At 33.7% G+C, this 18,783-nt stretch overlaps 1 protein-coding gene across 3 annotated transcripts in view; it reads right to left on the minus strand.

Moving 5' to 3' along the window:
• LOC113435962 (vitellogenin-1-like) overlaps nt 1-17,459 on the minus strand; it is a 46,826-nt gene extending 29,367 nt beyond the window's left edge. For all 3 annotated transcript variants that reach the window (XM_087930076.1, XM_087930077.1, XM_026700081.2), the window contains exons 1-13: nt 17,375-17,459; nt 17,102-17,122; nt 16,825-16,976; nt 14,730-14,984; nt 11,344-11,505; nt 7,322-7,479; nt 6,630-6,774; nt 6,338-6,483; nt 6,073-6,238; nt 4,713-4,838; nt 3,144-3,350; nt 1,291-1,508; nt 1,100-1,200 (exon numbers count right to left, since the gene is read on the minus strand). In XM_087930076.1, coding sequence (XP_087786202.1) covers nt 1,100-1,200; nt 1,291-1,508; nt 3,144-3,350; nt 4,713-4,838; nt 6,073-6,238; nt 6,338-6,483; nt 6,630-6,774; nt 7,322-7,479; nt 11,344-11,505; nt 14,730-14,984; nt 16,825-16,976; nt 17,102-17,122; nt 17,375-17,414 — 1,897 coding nt within the window. In that variant the 5' untranslated portion in view covers nt 17,415-17,459. The remainder of the gene's footprint in view (nt 1-1,099; nt 1,201-1,290; nt 1,509-3,143; nt 3,351-4,712; nt 4,839-6,072; nt 6,239-6,337; nt 6,484-6,629; nt 6,775-7,321; nt 7,480-11,343; nt 11,506-14,729; nt 14,985-16,824; nt 16,977-17,101; nt 17,123-17,374) is intronic.
• Nucleotides 17,460-18,783: the final 1,324 nt, after the last annotated feature.

The following is an 18,783-nucleotide window of genomic DNA, read 5'->3' on the forward strand; positions in this document are numbered from 1 at the left end:
TTATATGCAGCCTAATACAGCCTTCTTTTCTATCATTGGATTGTGTCCATATTGTGAAGTGCACTGGTCTGAGACTGGTACCATTCCTGGTGTCAAAATATTGTTATGACTTTGGGTGTAGCTTGAGAAGCTAAACTGTTAACTGTTATGACTTTGGGTGTAGCTTGAGAAGCTAAACTGTTAACTAGGGGATTAGATTTGGTTCTAGACAAAAAGGCTGTTCACCTTTGATGCTCACTCTACTGCTGTAGCAAGAATTCATTCCTCATCTCAAAGCTTTCAAAACTCAAGCAATTCCTACCATGCCTGATCTCCACCAACCACTTGGAGATTTGCTAAACTCCTTTTTGCTGCTATTTCAAGTATTATTATTTTTTCTGGAGACAAAAAGCAGATGCAGCAAGAAAAGAGATTGGCCATTTATGTTCCACTCTTCCATTGAGTGGAAAACGTGCTGGGTAGTGATCCTGGAGGACTAAACAATGGCCATGGTCATGCAATGAGATAATACTGCAGAAAATGACAGTGATAGACCTGAGTGGTTATTGTGTGGAAGGGCTTGGTTGATTAACCAAGCTTTATCAATAAAGGAGAATATTTATAGATCAGGTTGAGGTGAGCTTGCTTGTTTTCTTGCAGATATTTCATTACCCTTACTAGACGAGGGTAATGAATTGTCTGCAAGAAAACAAGCAAGCACCATGAGCACCCAGGACCCCTAGTAGCTTTATGTCCAAGAAAATAATATAGAAGTAGAACTCCTTTATATTACCCTATGGTTAAAAGAAACAATTTTAGTAAATGTTGTCAGGACTGCTGCAGTACAGTGTGCTAATTGTAGACGGTACAAAGGTACTCAGGGGTGAGAGGCTGCCAGTTGCAAGTTAAAAACAAACTATCTCTCATTCAGCTCTAGGAAGCAGGCAATGGCAACCCATTTTTGAAATCTTGCCAAGAAGACTCCAGGGACCAGTCCAAGCAGCCCCCAGGAATCAAGATTAATTTCAAGGCAACAAAACCAAAATCTTCTAGAGAGGTATTTTAAGTCACCATTTGGTTATAAGTGATATATAATAGTAGAAGATGATATGTTGCTTACCATCAAAGTACTCAATGTGGGAATATCTGCTGGCCGAATAACCAGCCCATCTTTGATTTTTTTCATGTAGTACTTTGAGCACCATCCTGTAAGAAGAAGCCCTGAAAGAAAAAGGATAGATCCACCACAGTTCACATTGAAGTCTACTCTTTGTAACTTGTGGTTAAAGACATTTTTTTTATGAGACTTACATCACTCGGTATTCAGGAGATCTGCTATCGGCTATTGCACTGAGGTACATGAAGACAAAGTTTTCAACCTGTCTACTAGGCTCGTGTAACATTGCATTAGCTAAGGTCATCAAGACAGGGAAAGTAGGCTTTAATTCCAGAAGGACAAAGGCAGCACATGTGCGTACTAGAGGAGCAATTTTGTAATTTGTGATTATTGGAAGTAAAATTCCTTGTACCTGTGCAAAATAGATAGGAAATATTAGAGTTGTACAAAGATCATCTGATACATTCATGGCCCTTGTAAATAAATAGATTCATCTTATGTTAATCTGGAATTGGGAGCCTGTTCTTGATTGTTCCTGATTAAGAGCTTCAACTGGAAAAGCCATATCTGACTTCTCTTTATTTAGAATGGGGAAAAAGAGACACAGTGTTGCTGTACTGGAAAAAAAGACAACTAAGGGCACTAATATCTTTCTTTTCATTAGCATCAGGTTGAGATGTCTGATGCCACATGTTGAGATGGATGAGTGTAGAAATCAAACAAATAAAGAAGCAAACAATGAAATATTTTTTCCAGGAAAGTTGTCCACTTTGGAGTGTGTGTGTTAAATTTCATAGAAATCAGTGTTGAGAATTTATGTTATAACCTAAATTTTCTCCCCCCCTCCTTTTCTCCACCAGAAAGAGATGAAATTTACAGAGATATATAGTTATTACAAGAGGACAAAATATGTCCCAGGAAAATGTTGCAAGATTTCCATGTTGCAGCACTTTTGACCATAGCGTGGATCATTTTTACAGCAACAATGTAGCTTTTAAAATTTGATTCAGTCTCCATTGCCACCTGCCAAATGTGCAATTTTTACACTTAATAAGAAAAATAAACAAATGATTTGTGAAGGGGTTTAGCAAGCACGAGAGAATTCAGCAGCAATTAATGCCATGAAGTAAAAATGGACTTCAACCCACATAAAATAGTGGCATTTAATTGTGGTATTTAATGTAAGGGGAAGGCAGGAGGGGAAAGGATAGGAAATGAAACCAAGGGGTGAAGAAAGGATTAGACAAAAGGATTGTTAGTCCCTAAATTCAATATTTCCTCTTGTTGTCTTTGCCGAAGATTTATATAATCAAATACTTCTTGGCGACCAACTTTTGCCCATCTAAGGCATAAACAGAAATAGAATAAAAATCACCTGGTGTGACTCTTCCCACTAGACTGAGCTTTTTAACTCCTTATAGAAGTGAGGATTTTGAATGAGAGATGAATTAGGGAATATTTTCCTGTTGCAAATGAGTATGCAAAAAACACTCATTCCATGTTTGTCTTAAAGCAAGTATGTAGTTGGGGCACAATCCTCCTGGCAAGAAACATGGAGGTGTTTTGCATAAGAAACTTTCTGTGTTCAAAAATCATACCCAAGTAATATTTAGGTGCTATTCTCTCTCATTTACTGAGGAGAGAACCTTCTGGATATTTCTGGCCTTTGGGGAAAACGGTAGAATAATTCAAAGTGATTGTGTTGCCTTTCTCCATCACTATTTTTTTTTACGTGAAAGCAGGAATAACACTTAGATCTTGTACAAGAAATCCCAAAGGCGACTCCATCAGTGAATTTGCCCTTTTTTCCCCCCATTCAATTTTTTCAGGAAAAGTCCCTGGTAATGTGAAAAGAAGATTCTTAAATGTTTTGTTTCTCTCCACTGGAAAATATTTTGGCCTAATACAATAAACTACAATCAACTTATGTTCAACCACTTGTTCCATGTTATTGTTAATGTAATAATCAAGCAATAATAATCAAAACAAGCCAATTAACCATCCTCCCCACTTCCAAAAAACAAAAACAAAACCGCACACTTCTTACGCGCATAGGATCTTTTAAGCCAGGATTTCTTAGAGCCATGATAGCATTCTGTTGAATTCTAATATCGGAGGGAACAGCAGATTGCAGATACTTCATAATGGGTTTCAAGACCACTATGTGTCTCACATTTCCAAAGGTTTTCAAAGCCAAGACACTTGCATCTATGTCAGATGATCTTACGGCTTCAGTTGCAAAATCAATCAGAGGCTGTGAAAAATATTGTGTTATATTAAATGTGATACAGCGTTATGAATAGTTAGCAGTTCCAGTTAAGAATGCAAGTGCCCAAGGTACTCTTGTGAGTATCCCCACAAGTGGGAAAGGCATAGCCATTTCTTTATATGACGTTTGGATGGAGTGATATATAAAATAATAGGCATCAGAAGGATTGTTTAGTTTAGATGAGTTCATTTCGCTAAATGCAGATGCATAATTCTAGAAGTTGGCCAATATGGAATATCTTTTAAAAATGCAATATGGTTTTTAAAAAGTAAAGGATTTGGTGATATCAAATGTTAACAATCTAGTGAAAACTGGTATTGTAGCACCAGATAATAGATGCCCATAACTGCCTCTTCTAATAACTCTAGAAAATATTGTACATATCTTTACAAATTAGTGTATGTGTGTGTATGTACATATATATACAGTATATATGTCTGTCTGTCTGTCTGTCTGTCTGTGTGTATGTATGTATGTATATATATATATATATATTCATTCTTAAGTTTTCACGGGTACTTACATGTATGGTAGTCAGCTTTGTTCGGGTATACTCCCACGTCAGTGTAGTTGTGCTTTTAAAATTGTAGCAACGTTTCGGCAGAATCTCATCTGCCATCAACAGCAAACTCAAGACCAATAAACACAGACCAAGACTCCCAACCAAACAGGATGAAGAAAAAACCATTCTGGCACAGCAGTAGGCTAGCCCCAAATTTAAAACAGAAACGGCTGTGAAAGTCTGACTGACAGATGAACACAATACAGAAGCCTGATGATGGCAGATGAGATTCTACCAAAACGTTGATACAACTTTAAAAGCACAACTATAATGACGTGGGAAAATACCCGAACAAAGCTGAATACCATATATTTAAATATGTATGACAGGGAATGATAATTATTCTAGCTGCTAACAGTAATACAGATGCCCTACAAAAATGGTAAAATTCTTCTTTAGAGGCAACATTAAGGCATATATGGCACATTTACTATTGTTTCTAATTAAGACAAGGGATCTTTAATTTTTAAAAAAGAGACTTACAATAATAAGAGCTTCATAAAAATGCTTTATAAAAGAAAAAACACAAGTCATATAAAACTATCACAAGAACTTATTAGGCAAATATGCCATATAAATGTTAAATGTTTTCTGCTGTTCTGGTTGGCATTAAAAATTCTGATGCCAGTGAAGCAAAAATCTCATTTTAATGTTTATTGTAGTAACACCTAAAACTATTCAACAGAGCTGTTTTCATTTGAAAGTTCCTTCATCTGATTTCAGTTCGCACTCTGGAGCTTAAGGAATTTTAGGTGAAGAAATGGAATTGAAACTGGGCAATGTACCTTGAGATACTTGTCAGGGTTTGTGTTCGAGACAGCATAGAATCTGGAAAGTAATGACCCATAGGAGAGACAGATGGAAGTACGATAGAGACTCTTTGGACCTTTAAGAACGTCTATCATTATAGCCTGTGGAAAAAATATTCAGCGGTTGCTGTAACGGAATAGCAAAGGCAGTTGCAATTACAAAGCAAAAAGTTTGCTTCTTCTATTTAACATGTGGATCTGTAACATTGATACTAGTATACACAAGATCACAGTCAGCAATTAAAGATCCAAATATAAAGCTGCTTAGCATCTGTAAAATTGTCTATGGTGTTTGTATCTTACCATGTAAGATATCTTACACTGTATTATCCCAATATTTCCTGTAAGAACCAATCAGGATCACTTTTCCCCCATAGCAGATGAGTGGCTTGCCTAAAGCCCTGATTGATGAGTTTATGACAAGGCTTCATTTAAACAAACAAACAAACAAACAAACAAACAAACAAAAGATAATCTGTCTCAGTTTCCTGAGCTGACACAGATATAAGTCAGCAAAGTATTTCCAAGATCTGATAAAGAGACTTGAATACAGTAAAAACAATTTCAGGACAAATTATCTGCTATATTTGTAGCATTTTGAAGAACATTCCATTAGATGGTGTCAGTGCCCCAGGCAAGCATGTCAATAATTACAGACTTATACATGGAGAATCACCATAGTTTGTTTGCAGAGCGTATTATCATTTTAGAAGGATAGAATATGAGTTTCTTTAAAATGACAGCTTTCAGATATGTTAGAATTGCAGCTCCTATAGTTTCCAGTCAGCATAGTCAACAGAATGTGCTAAAGCCAATTTAAGAATAAAGCAGAATAAGCTCTAACCATATATCCCCCCCTCCATATATTGTATAGCACTCAGGTTTCTGCATTTCACCTTGCAGTCTGTCTTCGCAAGATAGAAATTCATAATTTGGTCTATGATGATGGAAGCGAAAATTCTAATTGAGTTATTAGGAAAGTTTTTGTTTTAGATGAGTTGGTTGACCCAATAGCCTTATAGATAATCCATTGCAAAGGCTGAGTAGGGAAGCTGGGAAATATGGTTCAGCAATATCTCCAATGCAACAGCTTTGACATCTGCAGAATTTCACACAGGCTAGTGTCACTCAAGATATGGAGAGTGAATTTAGAGGCTAGAAGTTATTTGTAAATCTGTGGGAAATGCATTGCCACATTTTAGAGTTCCCCTCAATTATTCTGTTCAATCTTCCATAAACAGAGGATCGGTTGTAAGTGTACTACTGCTTATAATAAACAGTGAACAACTTTAACACTATCAAAATAGCAACTGCAAGAACCACAGCAATATTTTACCATAGCTTCTTCAATGACTTCTTCAGATGCATTGGAGAAATGGAAGAAGACAAGCAATGTTTGGGCTGCTTCAATCATGGTGATCTGTTGTTGAACCATTTTGTGCCTCACATATTTTAGCCCTGTTGAACTACCTGTAGTAGAGATTAAATCCAAAATGATGGGTCTGTGGAAAAAGGAGACATCATGCTTGAACTGTGATTATTTGGATTTAAATATCCAAATTTGGTCTTCAAGAATAAAATAACTTCCTGTTTTATCTTACCTATATATTGCCTGGCCATAATAGCGGTCAAACACTTCAGAATAATTAATTTCATTTTCTGTGCGCAAAAGGTTGACCAGATGCAGAAATCTTGTATTGTCTTTTGGGACATTTTCATTTGCTAGGTAATGCAACCCATCCTCAATCTGTTGGATAAGAGGTTTATTTGGGGGAGGGTGTTTAAAAAAGCAATCACTAAACTCCAAAACATTTTCAGATATCATTTCAGCACTGAACCAAGAATATTTACATGGAAGCAAAAACCCATTTACATTCTAACTTTTAAGCTTACCTCTTTGTTTCTGTTCTTGATTTTTGGTAATAGAATAGGAAGTGGAAGACTATCTTTAAAAGTATATAAAAGTTGACTGCGTTTGTTCAAGTTAGAAGGTATTTGCGGCAAGTGGCTATGGGCTTCAATAAGTTCCAGTTTCTGCCTAAAAAATGAAGACACAGTGAAATTAAGAAAAAACAAATTATGAGCACTGGTTAGGGTTTTGCCCTTGGTTACCAGCTGGTTTTTGTTTTGATAAAAAAAAAATCTAGGCACTTTGATACTGGGCTCATCTTTTAATACAAATGGTGCTTGATCTCCAGATCATAAAATATTGCTGAAACTTCAAAACTATGCTATTATGACATTTAAAGTTGGTTGAAAAAATATTCTGTATAATATTATAAAGTTTTCAGGCTGATACTGAAGAACGTTAACTTGCTGTCTTTGAATCTGGACAGATGGTTTCAACATGACCCTTCTCATTTTATTGAGAATATTTGTTTTTGGATAGATAATGATCAAATAAATAAAACAAAATATTTCATTTTTATAGCTAACCATAATATTCTATGATAATTTGGAATTTAACAAATGAAATTCCAGAAATACAATGGAATAGATGTTAAGAGTTATGGGTAGGTAACCAGATACTATAATAAAATAAAGACATTCATAATTTTGGAGCAATTATAATATAGTTGTAAGACCTGGCCTCCATTATGACACTTTCTTCTGTTCCTTCTCTGAATGGTGAGAATTGCTGAATTTCTTGAGTAGTGACTTGTAAGATTATTTTCTCATCCCTTTCCTTCAAATTCTTTATTCTGTAGTTGTATGTACTTGTGCCTTGAAAATTCTTATTTTTCTTTACAAAAAAATATATGAAAACGTTATTAGAAAGCAATTTATGCAATAAAAATGATAGAATGACTACTCATACAATAAAATACAGCAAGTTTGTTTGGATACAGTTAACAATAAGAGTTGGAAGCAGGCAAACTGCATTCCCTCCAGAACAAGGGAATCTGCATTTTATATGACAAACAAATTTAATTTTTATATTGTCACTTCCTTGAACAGGTGAAGAATAGGAAAATGGCTTTTATCTGATCTCTTTTTGTGTTATCTACTCTGATGACCAGTAGAAACTGGTGAACAAGATGAATATGGAAAATCAATAAGTAGGAATCAATGGAACATTTTAAAAAAGAAATAAATTTAGAGTATCTAAAGAAAAAAGAAGTATGTGAAAAAGAGAGTCTGCTTGATTAAAATGTGCTGGTATCTTGAATATGAATATCAGTTTACTATTTTCGCATAAAATTGTTCAAGTTTCTACATGTTTACTTAATTATAATGATGTGCTATCAAGTGAATTTCATCTCTTGGCACCCAGAAGAATAGACCTTCTTAAGGATGATAAATCCTAAACTGGCCTTCAAGTCTTCCAATGAGATAAATAGTATAGGTAATTTTTGACCATTCATTTAATGACTGTTCAAAGTTTCAGTGGCATTGTCTTCCATAGCAACAGTCAGCTAAATTTGAGACAACTTTCCTGTGTTTTTAAAAGTAGTTTCATATGGTGGCATGACTGAACTGTGTCAAATTACCTTAACCAAACTTATAATTTAACAAAGTTTGAATTGTACATGGAGCGTATGGGAATTTATTCCCTTTACATTGTATCTCCAGTTGCACTGATAACAAGCAATCCATTTTTTGTAATATACCTTGCAGGTGCAAAGTGGAAATCAAAGGAGAATTGCTAGAACTATCTTTTGACTTTAGCGAATCATATAATCATATAATCATGCCTATGTAATTTAATGCACACAATATAGTTATCTATATAGGCTTCCAATTTAACGAATATGTTTCCCATAAAAATAGCTGAATGAATAACTCTTTCAAGATGCCAGTAATGTTCCTGTTCGATTAGACAAAAGACAATATCTATGTTTACTGCTGACTGGAAACCCCTTATGAACTTTTTGCATAAAAGAGAAAAAAACAAGAATTTATGATCTAAAGTTTTGATGATTAGGCAAAATAGATTATAGAAAGAAGAATGGTGTAACTTTAAAGAAAGAGGTAAGTTGTATTTATAACTGCTGTAAAGAAGATTGGGAGCTATTTCTTTATACATTTTTTTATTTCTTTTCTACTTTTTTTCTTTTTCCCCTTAAGTTTGCTTTGCTATTTCTTCCTTACTCTTGTTTTTAAATCTTTCATTAAATTTATATTAAAAAAAGGATGTCAGGGACTTCCAGTTTGAGCCTCTTTGTGGACAGATCGAAACCGTGATCATGCATGGTTTCGATCTGTACTTGCCACTGGAGTGCCCCGAGCCAGCTGGTTTTGGGGTTAAACCACCCCATAGAGGTGGTGAAGAGGAGGGAGACTGCCAGCAGGGTTATAGTATTGTTATATTAGAAATAGAAATAATTTTAGAAAATATGAAACAATATATGATTAAAATGATGGATAAAATAGTTATTGTAATCTAGTGAAATGTTTGTTAATAAGTAAATGAAATAAAATGAATGAGAAGATTGAATTAGGAAAGGATGGGAACATTTTAATTATTTAATGTTTTATAAAATAAAAGGGAAGAGAAATACGGGAAAAAAATTAATTACAGAAAGCTGATAAGTGTTCCCAAGGAAGTATGATATTTAATTGAAAAGTATTGTTAAAGATGTTAAGACTTTAATGAATATAAATGATAGAATTGAATTGGAATGGAATGAGTGTTTTAATTACATATATTTATAATCACTTTTTAAGAATAATAGTGTGTATTTTAAGAATGTACCAAGCAGAATTCGATTGGAAGTTATGTATTGAATGTTATAACCTCAAGGTATATATTGAAGCTTAAATAAGAGTTGAATGGATAAAATTAAAAGATATAAAGGTGTCATACTCCAATTAGTAACTACAGGAGAAAATTTGTTTAATGAGAAAAGAAAATATGAAATTTAAACAAGACAGACAAAAGTATAAATATAATGATTTGAATTGATATGAGATAATTAAAATAAAATTGAGAAAATTAAGACAGGAGAAAAACTATGTAGAAAATGTAAAACAGTAATAAGATATGGAATAGAACATAAAAGTGAGCATGAAATTGAGTTTGTGCCTATATGAAGAAGTATAACCCGGGACCATGCCATTTTCAAAAAAGATGTTTTATTTGTATTATGTTTTTTTTTGTGAAAACCCAAATACAATTTTCAAAAAAAAAAAAAAAGGATGTCAGTAATGTTTAATTGACATAATTGATTTCTCTCTCTCTCTCTCTCTCTTTTGCAATTTGTGATTGCACATTAAAATGGGTCAAACCAAGTAATGAATTGTAATAACCATAGACTAGTAACACGACAGAATTGGATGCAGATAAATAGCAATGAATCTGCCTGCATACATAAAATGGCTTGTATGTTTTATATCTAAATATGTATAAACAAATTTACACAAATTTTCAGGACAGTTATCTATGTTAGCAATTAGAGAAATAGAATTAGAAATGAATTATGTAATATAAAAAACTGAGTTTGCATACAAGCCAGGGAAATGGTTGGCATTTGAATTATGAAAAGAAAAAGATACTCATGCAAGAGGGAGCAACTGTATTAATGAATAGTCTGGTCATGGAAAAAAAAACATTTCATCAATATTATTCTAAGTTGTATAAAGTAAGTGACACTTCTCTGGGGAAAATAGATGAATACCTAAAATTTTGGCAAGAGGAATACAAAATAAAATCAAAGGAAGAATGGATAGCAGAGGGAAATAGTTGCCAATGCTTTTCTTATTTACAGTTATTAGAAAGATTTAAAGCAGGCAAGTAGTTTATGGTTTTCAACATTGTAGGACTGAGTCTGAAATGTAATTAAATGCCAAAGTTTATCAATATCTATTGTAATATAAATCAGAAGAAGAATGAGTGAAATAATGTATGATGAATTTGCACCAAGGCAAATTCCTTGTGTGTCCAATCACACTTGGCCGATAAGGAATTCTATTCTATTCTATTCTATTCTATTCTATTCTATTCTATTCTATTCTATTCTATTCTATTCTAAAACGGGCTAAGCATTTTGGTTACAATACACAAATAGATGGGAAAATATATGGTTGAAAGAACTTACATTATTTTATAACCTTAAAGAGGATTTTTATAAAATGATTTATTGTTACCAGAAAAATTGTCTAATATATATAAAGGTCTTTCAAATTCTTGTTTGAAAGATGAAAAACAAGAAGGAATATTTTATCATGCTTGGTGGACATGTAAAAAAGTTAGGAAATGCTTGATTCAAATACTGTGCATACACTGATTTTCACGATTTTAAATATTAATGTACAAAAAAAACTTCTTTTGGGATGAACAGTTGGGAAAATCATGATTTTTTTTTTTGTGCAGGATTATTTTCTGCACAAAGATGGAAAGGTTCAGCAGTGATTTCCATTTCTTACTTCACATTAGTTTGTATTGGTTTTTATGTTCCTTTTTAAAACTTCTAATAAAATTATAAAATTATTTGTTAAAATTGTTTGTCGTCTTCTCTATATCACTACAGCTTTAACATGTCTTTAGCATCTCTCTCTCTCTTTCTGCATACACACACACACACACACACACACACACACGCACACACACATGCACGCACATGCACACGCACACACACACACACACACACACACTAATGGTACTGACCTGTCTGCAGAACTCACATGGAATAACATATGTAACACCCGCAACTTTTCTAGCCATGTTATCACAAGTAGTTAAATCTTTGGATTTGATCATCAAGAATTCATCTGGTTTTTCAGTGTTTTGAAGGAGGTATGTGGTGTCACACCTACCTTCAATGCCATTCTGCAAAATCAATAAATAATAAATGAATAAATAAATAAAATATTAGTATATACAATACAATACATACAATATAAAGAAAAGGTACCTATGAAATGTACCAATTCACTTGGGGAATTGCAGTCTCCTTTCTAATTCCTAATGCCTTTGATCAAGTCATCCTCCTCCTCTTCCTCCTCCTCCTTTTTCTCCTGCTCTTCTATTGTGCTAAACCTTTACAATAGTATAAACCTGGCAGTTTCCTTTGGAAAGTTCTTTATTCATTTTCAATTTGGCTTATTTTATATAAAGCATAATTTGGAAATTTTTAATAAAAAAAACCATGGCCAAATAATCTGATCAATGAGAATTAAACCTCAAAAGCAAGACATTTCAGAGTTAGAACTGGCATATTATCCTTAAAAACCCTAATCTACAATTCACACATTCCTCTGTTAGAAGCCTTGGAATTGTAGATGAGCAGATGGGCCATGAAAGCAGCAATAATTAGCTCACTTGCTAAAGAAATGCAATCTTTCTTTCCTATATTAGCAGAGTTCACTCAGATATCTAACAGTATATCAATTTTTTTGGTATTCATCAAAAATGAAACCTCAGTACGTACCTAGAATTTCTACTAAGTTTAAATTTGTTTTTTCCTTCCCCAAGGCAATTTCAACCTAGACATTTCCATGTGCTTTATACTCGCCATTAGCTTAATGAACTGCTATTCACCATTCCACATTGTAGCAATACCTTCACATAATTAGCCCGATATGAAATGAAAGAGGAAGAATTTTCATTGGGAGGCTGTTATTCAAAAAATCTACATTGGACCTTCCAATAATTCCCCCCCCCTTTCCCCCACTTCCTAAAAACAAAAGGCCTATGAATGAATTCTTATAAGCAGAAATGCCACAAAGCAATATGACATTTTATGTGGAGAAAAGCAAGGTTTTACACCTAGGCAGGACAAACCAAAGGTACAAGTACAGATTAGGTGAAACCTGACTCACAAACAGTAACTGTGAAAGGGATCTTGGAGTCCTAGTGGATGATCATGAGTGAATATGAGTGAGCAGCGTGTAGCAGCAACCAAAAAAGCTAATGTAATCCTTGATCGTATAAACAGAGGCATAGAATCAAAATCATATGAAGTATCAGTACCGCTTTATAAAACCTTAGTAAAGATCACATCTGGAATACAGTTTTAGTCACATTTCAAAAAAGGTGTTAATACTTTGAAAAAAAACATGCAGAGAATAGCAACTAAGATGATTAAAAGCCTGGAGACTAAAACATATCAAGAACAGTTGCAAGAACTGGGTATGGCTAGTCTAGAGAAAAGAAAGACTAGCGGTGACATGATAGCAGTATTCCAGCATTTGAGGGGCTGCCACAAAGAAGAGGGGGAGCTGTCAACTTATTTTCCAAAGCACCAGAAGGCAAGACAAGAAACAATGGATGGAAACTAATCAAGGAGAGAAGCAAACTGAAATTAAGGAGAAACTACCTAATAATAGATTAACAATTAACCAGTGCAATAGCTTGCCTTCAGAATTGTGGGTGCTTCCTCACTGGAGGTTTTTAAGAAGAGACTAGTTAGCTACTTGTCCGAAATTGTATAGGGTCTCCTGCTCGATCAGAGGGTTGAACTAGAAGAGCTCCAAGGTCCCTTCCAGCTCTATTCTGATTCTTAGTGATCAATATAATAGACTTTTTTTGAGCACTCTTTTATTTGTTCATTAGGTACTGTATATGGAATATATCCTAAATAATTTAGATATTGTGGAATATAGACATCAATAAAAACAATGGTCCTGATTTCAACTGATTTAGACTAATTTAACCAGAGGAAGATATGAGCTAAACAAATAGCATGGATAGTAAGTAAAAACAAATTATACATTTCGGAGATCAAATATAGTCAGGTACCAAATAAATTCCCAAAGTACAATATTCATGTATTCAGACAGTTATTTTATAAGGTAAATTAATTATATTCTGAATTTTCTACAAAAATAATTGTCACGATCAATATCAGGATACAGTTAAGATATTCAGTTTACATATATAAGTAAAATTAATTTAAGATTTTATTATGAGCAAAACTCAAATTTTTCAGATTTATTTTGTAGAAGTTGAAGAAGAACTGTCTTTTCTTTTAGCTCTACCAGCAAGTTATTTCAAATCTGTATGTATATATGTATGTGTATATACAGTATGCCTGGATACATACATACATACATACTTTGTGTGCAAATTCCATTGGATTTCATAAAACTTAATAATCCTTTATTTCTATCTATGCCTTAGATAGGCATAAGATTGCACCATTAAAATTTTAGTGGGATTTGAATACATATATTATGCTCTGGGCTGTGCTCTAAATATTGTTTTTCAAAACTTTTCAGGATGAGGAACTTGTACATTTCTGGAATCTTCAATCCAGAAGCCAAGCTGTAGTGATAAAAAATGGTCTGTCCTTCAGTGAGCATTTTCACTCCAAGTCTGTCATGGACACAATCAACTTTTTACAGCACCCTAGAGTAGAAAAACCTTGCTCTCTCTATATGATTTGAAGGTGCAATTTGGAAGGTCTCGTTGATGCTAACAACAATGATTACACAGTAACAGCTGTGGATCTTCATTTTGGGACAACCAATCCAAACACAGTGAACGTAAAGTTGGTTGCAGATAAAGACATCATGTTGATCTTCAAAATTCTTGCCTGGCCCAGTAATTTTGCTTACAACCTCAACAGAATTGTAACTGTGTTATTGGACAAAAAGGAAAGCAAAGGGTCATAATTGCATTTTGTATGCAATTAGGTCTTGCATAAAAATTGTACATAGCAATGTTTTATCTGTAAATGACTTCTTCTGTTTTAATTGCAATAATACTCACTCAAACAACTGTTTTAAACTTAATGTAAACCGTTCTAAACTTCAATGTAAAAAATACAATTTTAAAATAAGGTTGTCAAGTGTGGAATCCTGTACCTGATTCAGTTGTCTCAGCTATAAATGTTCACAGTTTTAGTCGCAAATTGACTTTACTTCATTATTGACCTTACTTCATATTTAAGAGGTCCATAAAGGGGGCATGTATAAGTGCACTAATGTGCTTATTGTCCTTGGCATTTTATTTTTATATTATCTGTGTTTTCATTTTTGTCTGACAAATTATAAATAAATAAAATAAATAAATAATACCATACCACAAATAAAACTGGAATTATGATTTACCTCTTTTATACTATATGTTTTTTGGTCATTCCTGATGGTATTTTCATATAAATTCAAAATTCCTTTGCAGAGGTTTAAAGCAAATTCTGAGACATGGTCTGGAACCATTATGTTATCGACATGCCCATTTCTGTGTTGAAATGTAATAATTAAATTCTTCAACTGTTTCTGAAACACTGCAGTTAATTTGGGTGATGAAGCAAACTTGATCCAGGGATATATGCCATTGTAATCCAGTCCTTCAAAACAATCAACCTGTCATACAAAGACATTAAAAAATTGTAATAGTAAAATTCTATTCTTCCTAAACCTCCCATCTATATTTAGGAAAAAACACCTTTGAAGAAAAGAAGCCATAAATTCTCTCTATGTGCATATTAAAAATAAAGTGATATAACACTACTTTAGCATTAAAATCTTAATATTTAAAGTAATATAAAATGGTGCAGAAGTTGTGTAAGTCAAGAGCCCATTGTTCCAAGACAGATATAAAACTTACGTTGGTGTAGATCAGATATCTCCAAGGTTCTCAGAAGAATGCACTGTTCCCTTACAAAGGCAAGGGAAAAGAATTTGGAGTTTAAATCCTGGAGTGTAGGCAGATCTATAGAAAGGCAGCTGTGTAGACAGGGCTAAATTTTTGCCTAAAATAGATTGTTGTAGCTGAATCATATGTGAATGCCTTCTTTTGAACAAGCCAATTTCTGAATAAAGGATGCATACTCTGGAAAGTCAGAATTTAGACTAAATCTGAGAACAACTACAGAAGGTAAAGTGTTACTTTTGTTGTTCAGTTGCTAAGTCTTGTCCAACTCTTTGTGATGCCATGGACCACAGCACTCCAGGCCCCCTCATCCTCCAGTGTCTCCCTGAGATTGCCCAACCTCATGGCCACTGCATTCTTGACACAATCTAACCATCTCATTCTCTGCTGTCCCCTTCTCTTTTTACCTTCCATCTTTTCCAACATTAGGGAAAGACACAATTAATAAACCCAATTAATGCTATTTCACAGGCAAGATTGTGAATCAGGGGGTTGGAAAGGATTTCCCTTCCTTGAACAAGTTAGCATAATTTCTAAACCAAATGTAGTCCCTCAACTCCCCCAAAATGCAGTAGATACCTTTTTTTGATATTGTCCATCTAACCACAGTGTCATGTTAAGACTGGAGCAACTGATATGACAGGGAAAATTAAGATGTATATGCTCCAGAGCTACCCAAGACTGTCAAATGTATTTGGATTGTAATTTCCAGGAATATTCAACCAACAATATGACTAGGAATGGAAAGACCTTCAATCTCTACATAACTGAAGTCTACTTCATGAATATGTTAGCCTTAGTACTAGGAAAAACATCCTTCTTGAAAGTAACCAAATGATAACTGAAGAAAATATGAACTCTTTATATAACTACTTATCTGGAAATGAGAATATCATTTTACACAAAACAGAAGCAAATAATTGTATAAAATCAAATCTTTTAATATAGCAGACAATATAACACTTGCAAAAAGGAGTACGTTTGGTCCGGCAGTTAAAATGTCAGGTTAGGAGATTGTGATTTCCAGTCCTGGCAGAGATACAACTATGTCTATGAAACCAGCTGGCTCACCTTGGTCCAGTCACTTTCTCTCTGTCCCAGGAAGCAGGAAAAGTAAAACCAATTCTGAAATATTGCCAAGAAAACTAGGGAGACTTATCTAGGCAATTTACTAAGAGTAACTCAGAAGCATAAAAAAAGGCTATGTAAAGCCTTTTAGTAGTAAATTTCATTCTGCAAGTAATGAAATAGTCAAATGAATTTAAATATTTTTGCTTGCCCAAAATGAAAATCATTTAAAGAAGTAACTAATGTTTTGGGAAAAAAATAGAATTAATCCAGTAGAAATAACTATGGATCTGAAATTATACTTTGCATCTTTTTAGTTTGATTTAACTATAATTATTTAATAAAGTGTGATAAGGCATCTGCTGTAGATCAGGAAATAAAGCAGAACATGTATTCTAAATTGGAAAAATTGATGTCTTTTTTTCCTCTTCCTGAACATGTAAACAGCACAAACTCACTTTCAAAGTGGTTTTCTTTCCTTACCTTTAGAAATTTCCGATCTTGCTCAACTTTTCCAATTTCTACTTTACACTTAGTTTTTAGTCCAGCACTTGAATAGCCATCTTCGGATATTCTGTTCTGAACTTCAAATTCATAATCATACAATAAAATTTTATCAGGACTCAAAAATGTTTCTGTGAAAATTCAAACACATGTTAAGATAATGTGTGGAGAACATACTGCTACATATCTATAGATTCATGAATTGGCTTTTAAAATTCTATATAATTAAATAATGCTAGGCAGGGAAGATACTTACGGTCAATTTTTGGTTGGCAACCTGAAAGATAAAAATAGAAGTAAAAATGCTTTTATTTCTGAGAGAAAAAGTATTTCCCATTGTTTAAAATATAGAGGTATAAGAAACATAAATGGGTTGCAGGGATTTTGGATTAATGTTGCTGTAGTCATACAGAACTTTTAATGTCTCCATTAACGTGCAAAAATGTTTCCCTTATTTGTTCTGATGAAAGTGGACTAGTTTCTTTAATGTTCTAATTCTGAAAGATTATAAATCAAAATGCTTACTTACCCGCAAGGGTTAATGCTAGTGCTAAAATTACAGCTTTCATTATGAGAAGGGAAAGTCAACCAGAAAGTGCAAGTACCTGCTTTATAGAGAATCATATTTAGTCACATGACCATCTTGGAAAAGTTTTTTGGATGAGTAAGCACATGTTTAGTTTAGTATTGATTGGCCAAACAAGAAATATTTCTTGATGAGAGATAAGAGATGCTGATGTCACACAATCATGCAATAGCTTTAGCCAAATCAATAGAACAGAATAGAATAGAATAGAATGGAATAGAATAGAATAGAATAGAATTCTTTATTGGCCAAGTGTGATTGGACACTCAAGGAATCTGTCTTGGTGCAAATACTCTCAGTATACATAAAAGAAAAAAATACATTCATCAAGAATCACAAGGTACAACACTTAATAATAGTCATAGGGTACAATAAGCAATCAAATATTTAAATACTCAGTAATTGTAGTAGGTAAATACTAATGCAAACCTGTAAGGCACAAGTGTTAAACTCAATTGTGTCATGTGATGAATCATGACATATCACAACTTTTTTGCCTTTGTGGAACTGGGGTGGGTGTAACCTGTGTGTGATGCATCCGGCCAGGTTGACAGGCCTGCTAAGGGTTCGACTGACATGTAATAAGCATTGGATTAACTATGGTCCTAAAATGGGTATTTTACAGTAAAATACAGACCTATACTGTAAGGATGAAAGAAATCCCAGTGGATTTCCAAAAATCTTATTCTGAACCACTTATTGGAAGACCCAACAAAACACTGCCTCTTCTCTACAACTATATTATGCCATTTCATTGGAATTGTGTCACCAAACTTCAAGAAAAAAAGAAAGTTATTTTGGGATTCTTGATGGTCTTTGAGCTTGACTTCTTCCAAGCACTGATTCTTGCTAATATGGGTGTTATGTTATAGATGTGTGATATGAATAGGAAGAATAATTACATTTATAGTGTCTTTAGCAATAGATTGACACATTCAAAAACAATTTTAATAGGAAAACTGTAGGTGTTTTGGACCAGAAGTCTTCAAACTTGGCAAGTTTAAAACTTGTGGACTTCAACTCACAGAATTCCTCCTCTAGCCACATTAGCTCAGGGAGCTTATGTGGGAGTTGAAGTTCACAAGTCTTAAACTTGCCAAGTTTGAAGGCCCAAACCAGACCCGAATTTGCAATAAAATTCCTTACAGGCTTGGCATTCTGACCAATTAGTCATGACAAACACATAAAGGTAAACTCGATCTACAAAATATTTCTTCTTCTTTTTTTTTTAAAGAGCAACGAAAGGCAAGAAAAAGTCCTAAGCATATTTTATTTCATTGTCCTATTCTCTTAATCAGTAGCTAGGTTGGTGTTTTCTGAGCTTGGTTGTTTGCTTGTAGAAGTTTCATTAC

This window comes from Pseudonaja textilis, chromosome 3, assembly GCF_049901715.1.
Source record: "Pseudonaja textilis isolate UNSWEBS1 chromosome 3, rPseTex1.2, whole genome shotgun sequence".
Lineage (NCBI taxonomy): Eukaryota > Metazoa > Chordata > Lepidosauria > Squamata > Elapidae > Pseudonaja > Pseudonaja textilis.